General features: G+C 41.1%; 1 protein-coding gene across 19 annotated transcripts in view; it reads left to right on the top strand.

Annotated features, from left to right (window-relative positions):
• ANK2 (ankyrin 2) overlaps nt 1-16,596 on the top strand; it is a 559,765-nt gene that overhangs the window by 263,331 nt on the left and 279,838 nt on the right. For 5 of the 19 annotated variants that reach the window (XM_075998074.1, XM_075998070.1, XM_075998066.1 and 2 more), the window contains exon 1: nt 12,077-12,943. The exons of 9 other annotated variants lie outside the window; for them this stretch is intronic. In XM_075998074.1, the coding sequence (XP_075854189.1) occupies nt 12,860-12,943 (84 nt within the window). In that variant the 5' untranslated portion in view covers nt 12,077-12,859. Of the gene's footprint in view, nt 1-11,357; nt 12,944-16,596 lie in introns of those variants that run through there. 5 more of the 19 variants (XM_075998051.1, XM_075998057.1, XM_075998056.1 and 2 more) reach the window with 4 other exon arrangements.

The raw sequence follows: 16,596 nt of genomic DNA, 5'->3' as shown, positions 1-16,596 counted from the left end.
GCTGGGCACCCATCTCTTTTTTTGATTGCTCTATCTTTCTGTGAACACTCTGCCATGCCAAAGTAGCCAACAGGATGGGATGAGTAATTTGCTGAGAATTGCCTTAAACACCAAGAAGCAGGAGCTCTGACTCCCAAAGATGTGAGTTAAGTGTTGGAATAGGAAAATCTTGAAGAGGGGGTCAATTTAAGGATGAAAATTATACCAAGAAGAGAAATGAAGATAAATTTCTACTGTGTCACATCTGTTCCTTAGCTTGGTCAATAAGCTGTATGTATTTTTGTTTAGCTTATAACCCGATGGAGTTTTCCAGTTAAACTAATAGTAACTGAGTAATCTTGATTTATCTGTAATCTATTCAATTGGTCGAAAAAACCTGCATTGTCTGCTTTGTGATCAGTATTACCAGAAAGAAACTATTGATGGGAAAAGACTGCGGCCAATATAAAGAAACCTCCTGGGGTGCTTTTAACCTTCCTAGGTTGACATGAAAATGGGAACAGAGGGTTCTCAGTGAGAAGAGAGTACCATTTTATGCATGTCCTGAGGGCAAGAATCATGTCTTAATTATCTTTGTAGCTCTAGAATGGAGGGAAGAACCTGGCATTTAACAGGTACACAATAGAGTTTGCTAAGGGAATATTGACAACCTTTCTGGGCAAATGTAGAAAATAAGTAAATTACTTGATTCTTTTCCACCTAATGACATCTTCCCTTTTCCCCACATCGCCACTTAGGCTACCATGACGGGAAATGTGTTTTGGCATAAAATTCATTTTCCTTTTGCTGGAGGTTGTCATGTGCTAGTAACAAATGGGGAATAAAATGTTTAAGCTAACAGTATAGATATAATTGAAAACTGTTTTGGAAGTACAGAGGGTTTTGGGCTATCCAGGAACTCATTAAATTGTATATAACATAATTTCTCAGACCAATGTGTTCAAATTTTGATAACCTAGCCCTTTTTCTAAATTGGATTGACATCTACCTTTTTAAAAATAAGCTTTTCTATTATTTTAGATACTATGGGTCTGTGGAAGAAATAACAAGTATCAACAATGGCTTTCACTCAGAATAAAAAAGCACCTGTCAAAGGGTATCTTTTCTTTTTTGGTGTGTGCTGGGAAGGGGGGCGGGGGCTAGCCTTGGTTTATCCAGTTGGAGAGAAAAGACTGATGCATATTAAGCAGTTAACTAGCTTGTGTGATTCATATAGACAAGAAGTAGAATAATCTAGAAAGAAGGAAAGTTTAATGTCATTTGCCATTGTTAGAAAAAGCTTTATGGTCAGTTTGAGACTTGAGGTAGGTAGATTTTAGGGAGAAGAAAGAAAATAACATTAGGCATTTTTTTTACCTGGGAATTTTTCACTGGCCTACCAAGACTGAATATTTGTGTTCTTCCCAGAAGCTCTGCTAACTTTTCCTTAACAAAAATCTGATCATACTGTATTTTTATTTATTTGATTATATCCTTTATAGGTCACTTTGAGTAAAACACTTGAAGCCAGTAATGTATAGATGAATTTGAGCAATAGTTGATGTTTGAACTTTATTCTGAGGATGTTGAAGACTCATAAAACTTTTTTTTTTAAATGAAAAATAAAAGTACAACTGTCTGGAGATCAGATAGAAGGAGAAAAACCTCAAGATAGGGAGACAGCAAATCCTGTTAATTAAAATAGTTCAGATATGAGAGAAAAAGGGGTGGGGCAATGGAGAATGAAAGAAATGCATAAAGTATATTTACAAATTAGAAAAAAAGGTTTTATTTTTTGCATGAGAGAGATTGGAAAGAGAAAAAGGAAAAGTAATTAAAGGTTTAAACTTAATAGACTTTTGATTTTTATCCAAACTGGTGGGTAAAACTACCTAGCATTTGCAAAACTGCCAAAATTGTTTTCCAGGTCTAAATAATTTGGATCATTACTGCCAACATTTATTTCTTCCTTCATTATTTTTCAACTTCATTTGTTGACATTGAGAAAAATTAGGTCTATAGTCTCATATGTCTTGCAATGTCTATATTTTTCTAGTGGAAAAAGAAAAGGAAATTGAACACGACACAGCTATATTACATTCTGCCCGATATGGAATCACTGGCTATTTAATCTGGTCATGAAGTGACTCTTTGAGTCATTTTTCCCATTTTAAAATGTGGGTTTATATTCAAGGACTTTTAGCAGTAAAAAATAAAAAAAGTAGAAACTATCTGAGAGAAAAATAAGAGAGCAATCACACATTTGAAGAAATATAGAAACTGAGGCTCAAGGAAGTTACATGGATTTGCTGTGAGCCATGGTGTCAGTTAATGACGGCAGAGGGCTTAAAACCCATGTGGACTGACCTTCATGCCATTGCTCCTGACTGTATGCCATTGTAATTCTGGTAATGCTACAGATCATGTGTGCAATCTTCCAAATGTTTGTAACTAACAGTTTGTAACTGTTGTATCTTAATACATAGCTAGGTAGGTATGACTGCAGAGAATTAGAAGGAAATCTCATCTAGTTTTCCACTTACATTTAGACTGTCACAAAGGGCAATTTAGCATTTTGCTCTACAACCATAGAATATCTTTTTTTTTTTTTTTTTGAAACTGAAACTTTCTGTCGAGGAGATAATTTTCTGTGGGTTGCTTGCATTTCTGTACATTTTGCAAGCAGAGGCCCTGTCTTTGCTCTGGACTGTCTTTTCGAGGATATTGGTATATAGCAGGCAGCCTTGGAAGACAGAGAAGCAAAAGTCAGGTATGTTTGCTCTCTGGTACAATAAAGACCATGGCTGCTTCTGGGGCGAGGTACAGACACGCTTACTGTCCACTATAAAAGATTCGAGCTCCGTAAGCTCAGGATCCCTCTCTCCATGGTATAAAACCCACAGAGTGCACGGGCATCTGTCTAGCCTATGCCCATTACGTCTGTGACAATTGGAACAAGGGAAACTGACACAAGCGTGCTGATGCTAACCCAGCTTGCAGTGCTGTACATAATACAGTTCTGTCTCTGCTCAGCAGTCTCATATCTTCCGTCACCATCTATGATACTGTAGTAGGCTAACTCGTTAGCTTGCAAATAGGATAAGATTTCAGATCCTTCACAGTTCTTGATACTTTCTAGGTGGAGAGGTTTATGGGCCCAGGAAATAATCTGATGATTGGCTAGGCATCAGTGAAAATTGAAATGTGTACATTATTAGCAATAACTAAGTTTTTGCTTAGATTTCCACAGTTTTAAATAGAACAGCTAAAGACCCAAGTGTGACATTAATATCCTGGGGCTCAACTGATTGGATTTGTAAAGTAGTTCTGTACTTAGTTGCTCTCATCAGTTTCAATCTGTATGGCACTGAATGTATTCTTGCTGTTATATTAAAAATGTTTTTGTAAATTGATGGGCAGGCAAAAGTTATTTTTTGGACATTTATGCAGGATAAATTGGCAAGCAGATATTATGTAGTAATTTGTATAGATAGTCAGTGTGACCGAAGTGGATGATTTGACCATACATTGTTTCCTAAAGTTTGCATGTATGACCGGATGAACTTCCTCAAAGAGGATTCTTTTTCCTGCTTGAATTTGGATACTCCCTTTCCAGATTTGATTATTACTGCATTATCAAGGCCCAAAACACAATTTGTTCTTAGTAGGTAAGGAGATTAAATAATTAAAATAGAAATTTTCTGTTCTAGTTTTACTGTTAAACTAGAAACATGAATGAGGCTAAATAGCATAGACTGTCACAAAGATTGAATGACAAAGAGAATCCATCAGATATATAGATTTTCTTTAAGGCCCAGAACAGATAATGTCCAATATTTACATAAATCGGCACTAATGACTAAATTCTGGACTGTGGTGGCAGAGTAGTTAACTAATTAATAATTAATCTTTAATCCAACTGTATTCTGTGCTCATTTTCCTCATATAGAGGTTGAAGCTAACAATGAATATGTTTGCACTGCATGTGTCTCTTTTTAGACATTAGCTCAAGTTAGTTCTAAGTTATGATATACTTTTCTTTCCTTTTAAAGCTTTTTTTCATAATTTTTTTTGTACAGTAGAATTTAAGGCTGTTAGGAGATCATATATAGAAGGGGGAGGGGCTGAGGAGCATGCAAAAAGAGTGAGTAAAGAAAGTGCAAATAAGACTATACTTCAAATATGAATTTATTAGACATAGTGGCTAATTTTCAGAAAGTACCATATGTGAAACTTATCTTTGGAGGTCAGGAGAGACCTTGCTTTGAGAGGAAATGGTAGAGTTTGACCCAACACTGTGTAGTTAATCATTCTAGAAATTAGCATTGATAACCTTTTTGTATTTAAAAAAACAGAATGCAGAACACTGCAATTTTAGCTAGCAGAGTCTGTTCCTTTGGGAACAGACCCTGAGTTACAGCCTGCAATGTCAGCCCTTCTACTGACTTGCCGGCCATCTGTGGCAGAGGACATTTTTAAAGATGGCCCCATCCCATATGCTCTTTTCCATCCCCACCCCACCCATTGAGCGGTGGGGTCTATTTGTTTTACCTCTTGAATCTGGATGGGCCTTGTGACTGTTCTGACCAATAAAATATAGCAGAACAATTATAATTGGCCTGGCATTTACACTTCCTGCCTCTTGGAAGCCAGCTGTCATGGAAGAAGGCAACCATCTTGGAACCACCATATAGAGAGAAACCCAAGCCATGTGGAGAGGCTCTGAGGAATGAAATGCCTTGTGGAAAGAGAGAGAGCAGCGAGCACCAAGGAACCAGATTTGTGAGTAAGCATGTCATCGTGAAAGAGGATCCTACTGCCCTAGCTGCCCCAGCTGGCATCACATGAGTCAGGATGAATCAGCCAGCTGAGCATTTCCCTAATCCTTGACTCACAAATTTGTGAGTAAAATAAAATTATTGTTTGAAGATAGTAAGTATATGAGGTGGTTTGTAACAGCAATAGATAATTGGAGTACCATCAGTCTGGACTGCATGGTAGTTAGAAGTTAGAGAGCATTTATAAGTAATAAACTCTTCATTTTGACCTTTTTCTCTAAATGGAAGGACTGGTAGTTGTCAGTCATTAATAATTCATTCTCAGGAGTGATAAGATAGCAAACTGACTTCCTTTGCCATCTATTATCTTTTTTTTTTTTTTTTTACTGTATCTGTTTAAAGGCTCTTTGAAGGTTTACTGTTCATATCATCATTTTTCTCATCATTCTTGAGATTTTTTGGCAAAGGGTAACATTGTGAATAAACAAACTCATCATCAAATTAATACTCTTTTGCCTTCTAGTATGATTATTTGTTGTAGTAATCCCTGATCTAAACTTGGGTTTTTTTTGTTTTTTTTTAAATAATATCATTTACAGCAGCATGGATAGAACTGTAGACTGTTATCCTAAGTGAAGTATCTCAGGAATGGAAAATGAAACACCACATGTTGTCACTAATAAGTGGGAGCTAAATGATGGGTACACATGGGCACAGAGGGAAATAGAGGACATTGGAAATTAAGAAGAAGGGAAGTTGGAAGAGGAGGTGAGGGGTAAAAACTTGCCTATCAGGTGCAATGAACGCTATTCTGATGACAGGCACACCAAAAGTCCTGACTTAAGCATTATATAAGGTATCCATGTAACAAAAACATCCCCTAATATTTTGAATAAAATATATCTGAATATATCTGAATAAAATATATCTGAATATATCTGAATAAAAAAGAAAAACATAAACTTGGATGTGTTGCAGCATTTGAAAAAAAAAAAGATTGTTATGTCTTATTCTTCAGCTCCCTGCTTCTAATACCCAAAACATTTCTGACTGGTGGATAATGATTCATGTAATTTTTTGTTTTTACTGTGAGAGCCACTGAGCATCTGTTGGGCCTATGTGTTTGCTGAGGAGAGACGCTCTTGAAGTTCATTTTAGTGGAAAGATGCTGCCCCAGAAGACATCAAAGCTAGATCAGGAATAAGAAAATTTGGAATTTAGTTCAAAGTGCCATGAACTGTATGCACCACCTTGAATAGGTAACACAACCCACTGGGTTCCAATCTTTTTCCTTGTTGGAAGGTAGGGGCTAGATATGTAACTTTCAAAACCAACATGGATACATGCCTTTTAAAATATGATTTATATTTGTAGAGGATTTAAATATGGAGGCTGTGTATTATTTCTATGTTGGGTTTTTATCAATGGACCCAGACTTTGTTTTCATTGCTAAAACAAACAAAAAAAGCATTTGTCATAATTTATTTTTAAGCTGGTTTAAGATTTAAAATGTTTATAGTAATAAAGTTAAATTCCACTGGAAAAATAAGTCTGTCAAGGACACAGGCTGCCCCAATGTGCCATTCCTTTGCATCTACAGGGAAACCCAATTATAACATCTATTTTCAAGAACTAATATCACTAGAGACCAAATGTATAGTAGAGCGAGCAGATGACAACGTGTCCTAAAAAACTGACCTAGCCGGGAACATGTACATGGTGAGCTCACCCACATTTTATTATTATTCTGTAAAATTTTATGTTTGATTCACTCACTATATTGTTGCTGATATTTATGTAAAAGGAAACTCATAATTAATCACTATGTTAGTTTTGATAATTAAGTGCCTCAAGTGAAGTGAGAGGCTACTATTGTATGTTATGGTTTCCAATAAGGTAAATTTTACAACCAAATACCTCCTTGGCAAACCTTCTGTGAGACTGGCATAAAGTGAAGGAAAGCAGGCTCTTCACCCATTGCTGCTGCTCTTCTTTAAAATCTGTCTCAATGAAACATTACTGAGCTGACAACTCCATATTTACATCAGAAACAAGGGGCTTTCTTCCCTTAACCATTTGCTGGGGGAAGTGATTGTTTGGTGGACTCATTTCTCTCTGGTCTGTTATATCTTCTGCAAGAAGCGATGGCTCCTTAATTTCAAATAGTAGTAGATAAGATTTGACACAGGCTTTTGAAGTTCATCCACGTGAAGATTACCTTGGTGCAAAGGCTGCTCAGAGGTGCTATGAGTCCTGGATCTGAGTCTTTCCTCTGCCAACTAGTCTTGGTACCTTGGATGGAGTTGGCAGATTTCCTGCGTCTTCTTTCCTCCTTTGTTAAATGAAATGGATTTCAAAAACTCTTCTTTGTGGGCTCTTCCCAATATGAGACTTTTATGAAGCTAAAGTCTCTTTCCCCTCACTGCTCAGGCAGGATGTCTTCCCTCTCTCCTCTTCTTGCTTCTCACCTGCTCCCGGGACTTGTGAATGTAATGCCTTTAACCCATCTGTCCCCCTCATCCCTGTCACCTCTCTCCCAGACTGCTGTCATAGCCTCTTAGGTAATCTCATCCCATGCACGCTCAGCTTAGCTCCCATTCAGCCACTCTTTATAAAGAATGTTCTTTAAAAAAAAAAACCTCAAATGTTATCATGTCACTTTTCTCCTTAAACTAGTAAATGGTTTTGCACGGCTTTTAGGTCCAAATTCCAGATCTTTAACATAGCCTACTGGGCTCTTTACTCTTTAGTCCCTGCCTGCACCTCTGGCTTCTTCTCATGCTGCCCCTGTTTTAGTTTAAATTTGCTGTAGTGAGCACAAGGCAAATACTTTTACCAAAGGACACCTGGTGTCACCAGGCTGGGGATGTTGCTGGGTGTGGCTTCTGAAGTCTCCCCAGTTGTTCATGGGGTATGTGGTGTCTGGTGGTCATGGAATTGTTCTTGTCTAGGGTTAGCATGGGCTTGTCCTATCTCCAAATATATTCCCTGGAACTCCACAGTAAGTTACAACCATGTTAGGTGGTTGTAAAATCTGCCTTTGTCTAGCCACATCACCTGTGTCTAACATCCTAGTTTTGGGAAAATATTCTCCATAAGCTGACAGGGTCATCCTGCTACATGGGTCACAAGTTATACAACAATGATTAGGTGTCCCAGATGGTATTGTCTTGGTCTCCTCAGGCTACTGTAACAGAATACCCCAGACTGGGTGGCTTGAACAACAAACATTTATTTCTCATAGTTTTGGGGACTGGGAAGTCCAAAATTGAGGTGCTGGCAGATTCAATGTTTGGTGAGGGCCACTTCTGGTTTGCAGATGATTGTCTTCTCATCATATCCTCACATGGCTGGGAGAGAAATCATCTCTTTTCTTTTTTTCTTTTATAAGGGCACTAATCTCATTCATGAGGGGCCCACCCTTATGACCTAAGCACCTCCTGTGATGGTTACTTTTATGCGTCAGCTTGACTGGGTCAAGGAAAACCCAGTTGACAAAACATTATTCTCAAGGGCATCTGTGAGGGTGTTTCTTGGAAGACATTGGCATTTGAATCAACAGACCAAATAAATAAGACCCTGCCTCCCCCATGTGAGCCAGCACCATCTAATCCACTGAGGGCACAGACAGAACTGCAAGGAAGGGCGAATTCCCTCTTCTGGAGCTGGGCTGTCCGTCTTCTCCTGTCCTCACACATCAGAGCTCCTGGTTCTCAGGCATTTAGACCCCGGGGCCTACACCAGCACCCCCTCCCTCACCCCATTTCTCAGAGTTCTCAGGCCTTTGGCTGCAGACTGAATTATCCCACTGGTTTTCTTGGTTCTTCAGCTCGCAAACGTTATGTTGTGGGACTTCTCGGCCTCCGTAATCATGTGAGCCAATTCCCATAATAAAAGTCCCCCTTACATAGCTATGTATATATCACATTTGTTCTATTTCTCTGGAGAACCTTGACTGATGCAGCTTCCCAGAGTCCCATCTCCTAATACCATCATGTTGGAGGTTAGGATTCCAGCATGTGAATTTCGGGGAGGCACGCAAACATTCTGTCCATAACAGATAACCACATGGGACAGTGCCACTCTGTGGACAGGCACACTGGTGACAGGCTGAGGCCCAGGATGGAGTCACCAGGCCAAGCCTGGCTAGGGGCTGCCACACAACCACAGCACGGGCCTTGTCTTGGTCCCGTCACTGCCGTGGTCTTTTTCACGACGGGGCATTCAGCCATGCTGTTGCTTCTGCTTACATCGTTCTTCCCAACTCCCTCTGTGTGGCTTTCTTTTCATTTAGATAATTCCTAATTTTACTTAAAATCTTCTCCGTTTGCAAGTCACTTTTTCTCCGAAACTTGTCCTGTTCTTGCAGACAAGGTTAGGTGCCCTCATTTTGTGCTTCCATGGTGTCCTTTTCCCTCCAGATGGAGTCCTGGTACTGCGACCATCCCTACCTTTAGAGAGTAAGCTCTTTCAGGAAAAGGATCATCTAGTTCACACCAACGCCCCAACACCTAGAGCAGGGCCCAGCATGGTAGTAGTCAGTTGCCCTAAAAATGTCTGTTGAATGATTCAAGAAAGAAATGAATGATGGAGGAGGAAGATGTAGAAGGATCACAGGGAGGGAGAGGAAGGAGGAGCTTCTTGCTAATGCTGCTGGTGGAACTACGGAGAACTGGGAGAAGAAAACGAAAGGTGCCTCTTGCCCTACACATGAGCCTGACTTCAGCTTCTAAGGAGTGTGACTGTTAGAATCCTCCTGGGTCTTCGGTGGACGAGAAACACTGTAGAACGAGACTGGGCAGAACACCTGGTGATTCGGGAAGGCGCTGGAGAGAGCAGCCCCGAGGCCCAGGAGCAGGTCTGAGTCCTGCCGTGTGTGCATTGCAACACACACCAGGGCTCCTCTTATTGGGGATCTTGAGATGTAAGTTTTCCCTTTGTTTGCTATCCTTATATTTCATGTATTTTTACCCCATTGATAACAAAGGTATAGAAAAGAAGAATTCTTAGAGAACCCTCAGAAAGTCTGTGAGTTTGTTAACAAGACAGGCAGCATTCTGTGGTTCCATTCTTGGTGACTCCAGTAGAGATCACTGCGGTTGGAGCAATGACTTCTGGCCACAGAAAAGGACATGAAGGATTTATTCAGGAAGAAAGGCAGGGGGAAAGGAGCATGGAGGGAAGCTGCTTGGGACTGTGAACCCACAGACCTACCAGCACCCCTTTCTCCTACACACCCCTAATAAACGATATTCCTTCCTCTTCTCTTTTTACCCCCCCACCTCTATTCCTTGTGATTCCCTTTCTTACCAGCTTAGTGCCTTTAGTGCAGGACACAGGATCCATTTTTAATGGCTAAGAACTGTGATGCCCTGAGAGTGGCATTCCTCGACAGGCCTCCTAAACCAGAGATGTGACTGCGTAGACCCTTAAAAATCCGAAGAGTCGTGGTTAGTTACCGTAGGCTGTTTCCACAAACAACACCATCATCGCGGTGACTATACTGTCATGAGAAAAAGTGACTCATGTCCAGAAGGGTCAATAAAAGAGGGAGTAAGAGGGGTTCTCTTCCACGTGGAGCTTTAGGGACTCAGGCTTTTTCCAACCGTTCGTGGCTCTTCCACCGTCTAGGCGGTGTCTGCCTCGTCGTCCCTCCAGCAGAGGGCAGAGAGAGAAGGCTGCTTGCGGAGGGGTGACAGCCCGGCTTGGGAGTGGCGCCACTTGCACTCCTTTCTGCAGGGTAGAACCGAGTCTCACACCTGCAACGATCGGGCAGGGAGGATGGAAAATACGAGATGGTGCTAGTCTCCTAGAGTTGCCATAACCAAGTGCTACACACAGGGTGGCTTGCAATAACAGAACTTCGTTCTCCCACGGTTGCGAAGGCTAGGAGGGCAACCTCACACAGTCCCCGGGGGCCGTGTCCCCCCTGGAGGCTCTGGCGAAGGCCCAGCCTCACCTCCTGCCACTGCTGGTGGCGGCTGGCAGTTCTTAGCACCCATCGCTTGGCAGCCCCAGCACTCCAGCTCCTGCCTGTCTCTGCACACGGACGCCTTTTCTCCACGTCTCTCTATGTCTAACTGTCCCCCTTCTTACAAGGACATTCGGTCATTAGGTTAGCCTGCCCGACCTGATTATCACCTCCTCTTAACACGATCACATCTGCAAAGACCCTGTTTCCAAGTAAGGTCACAGTCACAGGTGCTAAGGGGTGAGGACTTGAACATATCTTTTAGAGGGACACAGTTCAACACGCAACAGTGGCCTAGCTGTGGCTTTCCTGGAAGTTCCTGCAGGGTTTTGGTTCAGAAAACAGAGGCCCAGTGCCTCCTTTGCCTGGCTGTGGGGTGCGAGGTCTCACCGAGGCATGGTGAGCGGACAGTAGTGGTGGGGTGCAGTCACTTTCCTGTAAGAAACATTTTAACCCTTTGCACTCGCTTGCTCTTTTCTGGATTCCTTTATTCTACCCGGGATTATATTTTTAAATACCCCAGATTTTACAAAGCACGGCAGTAGAATAAAAAACTGGAGTTTCTTTTCATACAAACTCATTTATTTGGATTTTTAAATATTTCAAATTATTAATACATTCAAAGAGTAATTTTAATCTCTATAACCCATGCTAACCGTGCCGAGTCACACTCGACATCGGAGTGCAAAGGGTTAAGGCAGACTTTTCTGAGTAGAAAACTGCCTACATTTTGTAATAATAACAATGAGATTAACAATAGCAACACATCTACATAGACACCTTCAGTTTTCAAAGTGCACTTATTATCTCATTGGTTTAATTCTTACTCTGTTTTTACTTCTAAGTATTATTATACTTTAAGGTTGTTTTCTAGGAAAAGGAATAAGTGTTTAGCATGCACACATGTATATCTGTACAAAACCAGTTGAGCTCTGGTTGCATCCACAACTTAATATGTTTAAATATCCAAATGTGGCCACCTTGATCCAATATATGAAACTGGGTTTCTTGTTCTGAAAACAGGCCCCATTTTTTTTTTTCTCATTAAGAGGAAGTCTGGAACTTTATAGTATAAGCTCCTTGACAGCAGGGATTGTGTTTTATTTATCAGTCAATAGAAAGAATGAGGTTAAGAAAATTTTTAAGATCAGTGGTAAATGTTTTAACGCCATTGGTTCCTTATGCTTGTATTACCTGTTGTGTCTTATGTATTTAACATACCTGGATTGGCTGCCTTTTATGCAGCTAATGAGTTTCCCAGAACTCATGCTTGGTTCTGGGAAAGTCAATGATTTCTCCCCATTTGAACACACACACACACACACACACACACACACACACACACACACACACACACACAATTCCTGGCCCACAGGAGCTCTCTGCCTATCGAGAAAAGACAGTTAGCAGCTGTGCAGTTGTGCAGTACAGTGTCACAGGTGCTCTGAGACGCTTATGGTGGAAAGAGAAGGGGCAGAGGGAGGAGCCGTCTGTCTCACCTGGTGGGTGGAGACGCTGTTCTCAAGGTTTTATGACCGAAGTCATCCTTGAGCAGAGTTTTAAAAGATTATAATTTTAAATCAAGTGAATAACATCTTAAAAATGCAGCTTTCTGATATTCACTTTAGGATGCTAATGGCCAATCCTTTTCCTTAAGTAGCCTCTTGACTGGCTACAGTGTACCTCTTCAGGTTCAGAGACACATTCCAGAATGTTGTAGTGGTGTCACTATGCATTGTGTCTGTTCCGTGTTGAAGTACCTGTGGGAGGAAAATGAAGCGCAGGTTTCGCGCGTGGGTTGGGAGCGGGTCGTAGCAAGGGTGTGTCGGAAACCTACCAGCAGAGTCCCCAAATCATCCGAGTCCCTGGCATTCTGTTTTCAAGGCTTTCTTCATTGTAACCGGTTCCCGATGGTAATTGGTTGAATCAGATTTAACAATGCAGTCAGATAAACAGTTGTGGCAGCTGCTGCCATGGCAACGTCACCGTCCTTACCCTCCCAGTGCGCGCCCCTTCCCCACCCCTCCTCCTCCTCCTCCTGCGTGCTCCTCCAGCAAGTGCAGACTCGCCAGTGGTCTGTGCAGGCGGCAGGGCTTGATGGCAGAGCTGTTTGCTTTTGCAACTGTTCAAAATGATAAACGAAGATGCAGCCCAGAAAAGCGACAGTGGAGAGAAGTTCAATGGCAGTAGTCAGAGGAGAAAAAGACCCAAGAAGGTAAAGCATCAGAATTAGGAACGTCTGTGCATAGATACGTGTGTGCGAGTGTGTGCTATCAGGGAGGCGACGGAAACCGTGGAGCATTATGAGTAGCTAAAGGCTACAGCAGCGCCAAGCCTTGCATTCGAAAGAGGCAGGTGCAAACTGCTGCTTTTTGAGAATAGCAAAGGAACCGAGGTTCATAATGGATACATGGACCGGAGCATGGGGAAGTGGACAGAGATAAGGTGTGTTCCGAGTGTTGGGGTATTGACGACTGTAGTCAATGATGGATGCTTCTGGCGTTAACCGGGTCCAGAGAGAGTCATTTTATTTTTAGAGTGAGTGAGTTTAAAAGGAAGCGTGTTAAGCAAGGTGGATTGTGAAGCAAAAGGCAGATTTTTGGCCAGATGCATTTGCTCGGGGATGATCTTGAGATGGAAAGACAGCAAATGCCTTTTGGTTTCATGCTGAGTGTATTCTTCCTAAGGAGAAAAGACTGTTTTGACAGGAGAAATATAATCCCCGGCATGATATTGCTTTGGTTTGCTTAGCTCCTTTGCAGTTTTCCCAGAAATTATTGTTGCAGTTCTCCCAATGATTTAAGATAGACAGCTAACGATATTATGGGGTGAGGGGTGTTGGGCACACACAAAGCAGTCTGTAGGATTTCTCACTCCAGCGTACATTCCCGCATCCTTGATTTTCATGGAAGTGATACCAGTGAGAAACAGTGGGGAAAGATGCAAACTATTCAGCCCCACCCAGTGCCAGCACTTCTTTCTTTATAGCCTGACTCCGTGTCTGCTAAACTGTTGCAACCTCACAGAGCTCCACCTCTGAAAGAGATGCCTGAGAAATCAGTTTTCCTAAAATCCATCTATTTCCCGAAGCAAGAATATGGGTGGGATAGGATTCTTATGTAAATAGCTTCCAGTGTTATGTTAGATGGTTTTGGATTTGAATGAGCAGAGCACAAAAATAAAAAAGCATGAACAAATGAATATTTTTTCCTTTTGCTAATGAAGTTGCATTGTGTTTCAAAATTATAGATCTCTAGTATCCTAAAGGTCTCATCATCTGAAAAATTCTAAATCATTTGAAACCTCTGATAGTTAAAAGACCATTGCATCAGCAAACAAGGGAGTAGTATATTTGTATGGTATCATGTAATTTGATAAAAATAAGCATGTGACAGTTTTTTTCATAATAGCATGAAGATAGTGATGCAATCTAATAAAAGGCAAAGGGATAATTCAGGGCAGGCAGGGGCATTGGTAGAATGTCCTTTTGTACCTAAGCATCCTGGATCTCCTGGCCCTCGAGGACATTTTTATAGAGTGTCAGCTAACTCATCAACATTAATAAGACAAAAAGCAAATAGAAAGAAAAGAGAAATAGAGAGAACCAGAGAGAGGGAAAAAGAAAGAAAAAGGAATTTTTGCTTTAATTCACATTATCATTTCAGAATTCTCTTAATTTCTCTCTGAAGTCCCTGTGATGCTTTAGAGACAATATGCCCAAGACTACTAAAGGGTGGAGAATGTGTCTCATGGAGATTTTAAGCTCTGAATGATGATACTCAATTCATATGACAACAATCAATTTAAAAATATTGGAAGGGGTAGAGACAAAAAATAACCATAAATATTTTTAAGTTCCATTTTCTCAAACAAATTTATTTTAGGAGTAAGTCCTTTTCCAAACTTGCAGCCAGAGTGATAAAAATCCATAGCAAGTTTTGGATGTTTGTGTTTGTGCATATACAGACATATATTAAAGAAGCTGTTAAAACACCATGAATATTGAGTGTTAAAAATAATTTCACCTAAAAGGAATTGCCCTTGAAAAAAATACTAATTACATGACAGAGTAGGGGACACACACACATACACCTCTCAGCTTGTCAAGTCAGACAGAAGTGTTTTGAGTTCTACCCTTTAATATTTGTTTGAAGCATGTCATTTAATTTCTGTCATCCAGGTACTCATCTGTAAAATGTGAATGAATAACCATATATACCTTTTGGTATTTTGTGAGGATTAGAAATAATGCATTTAAAATATTTTGATCAACACTTAATATGTAGTCAATGGCAATAATTTTGAGGTGTTATTACTGTTTTCTTAAGTGGAAGTTTTTTATTGGAATAAGCCTTTTAGGAGAAAAGTCTGTGTATGCTTTTGAGAGAGGCAGAAATGACAGAATATAATATTGGTACTTTACAAGGGTTAGTAGTCATTTTTCATAATGTTGAAAAGTTATGTGCTATAACTGGGAACTTTTTATCTCATGCAAATGATTGAGATTTGCACACATGTACTCTAGGTCTTTATAGTATCACTTCACATCATTTTGCACAGCAGGTAACTTAAGTTTTCATATTTAAAACACTAGACCATTCAATGTGCCCAATGAGGAAATAATAGTCAACAGATAAACATCCCTGCTAAGTACAAAATCTGAGAAAAGAAAAAATTGGAGCAAAGTCAAGGCCACATGAATTCAGTTGTCTGTCCTTCTACAAGAGGACATCTGGGACTGGGGACCACCATGCTCCCTGTGGCCAGAGCACAGAGCTGTCGTGTTGAGCCCTATTCCTCGAAAACATGCCTCTACCTCTAGTGAATACGTAACAGATGGGCCATCATCCACTTGTTTCTTCCATTCTTTCCAAAAATGTTCTCCTGAGGGACAGAACTGAAGGGTCTTTTGCCACAAGACCTACAATGTGAGAAAACAAGCTCAAGGAGAACTTTACTTCTATCATAATTGTAGTGAGTGTGTTGAGGATAGAAATTCTTTCAGCCTTTTTGAAGAAAATACCTGTCTTGGCCTCAGTGACTGGGTTTGTCAGTGCCCTGCACTCAAAACCACCAGGAAGACACTTGTGACCGAACGCTCTGGGATCTTGGAGGACTCGGACTCTGCCTGAGTCATGCGGAAGGTGGTCCAGAGAGGAGGGCTGCACTCTGACTGAGGCGCTCTCAGAAAGCAGGAACAGCCCTGTGACTGTGTATCTCAATAACCTTTTCCACTGGAGGGCAGGCTGGAGTGTCACCAAAGCTGTCATTGGTGAAGAAGCAGCAATGTCTCATTTAGCAAAGAGAGGGGATGTTTGGTATTCTGTGGCTTGGACGATGTGCGTGTTTTGTCTGTGTTCAGACACGATAAGGGAGTGGTGCCGCTTCTGTTCTGCCCCTTCATGGTCACAGAGTGTCCTTGGCTGATGCTGGAGCTCTGTGACATAGTTTATGTGCAGCAGGAGAACACCATGGGCTCGCCGATGGCACCAGGGCAGCTCTCTTAGGTCAGCAGCTGCTCTTCTCCTCAAGCTTGAACACAAAGATACCTTTGGAGAGAGAGAGAGGCTTGTTTATGATTGGATGCTCTTTAGTGTCCAGGGAAAATAAATTTTAGATAGTAGCATTGCTAAAGTAGTCATAGCAACCTTCTTCATGTCCTACTTCAACATTGGGGCACCGTTATTTCACACAAATACTTCCCAAGGCGAAGACTTGGGGTTGATGCTCTAGCGGTGGCTCAGTGGGGAAGATGAAATGGGGGCTACTCTGATTCTCAGCTAGAATCCTGGACTAACCAGAACATATCTGTGTGAGAGAGTTTTGAGGCTACTCAGAATCCAGACAACTCTACAAAAACTTCATATT

This window comes from Microcebus murinus, chromosome 27, assembly GCF_040939455.1.
Source record: "Microcebus murinus isolate Inina chromosome 27, M.murinus_Inina_mat1.0, whole genome shotgun sequence".
Classification (NCBI taxonomy): Eukaryota; Metazoa; Chordata; class Mammalia; order Primates; family Cheirogaleidae; genus Microcebus; species Microcebus murinus.
This window is presented reverse-complemented; position numbering and strand designations above follow the sequence as displayed.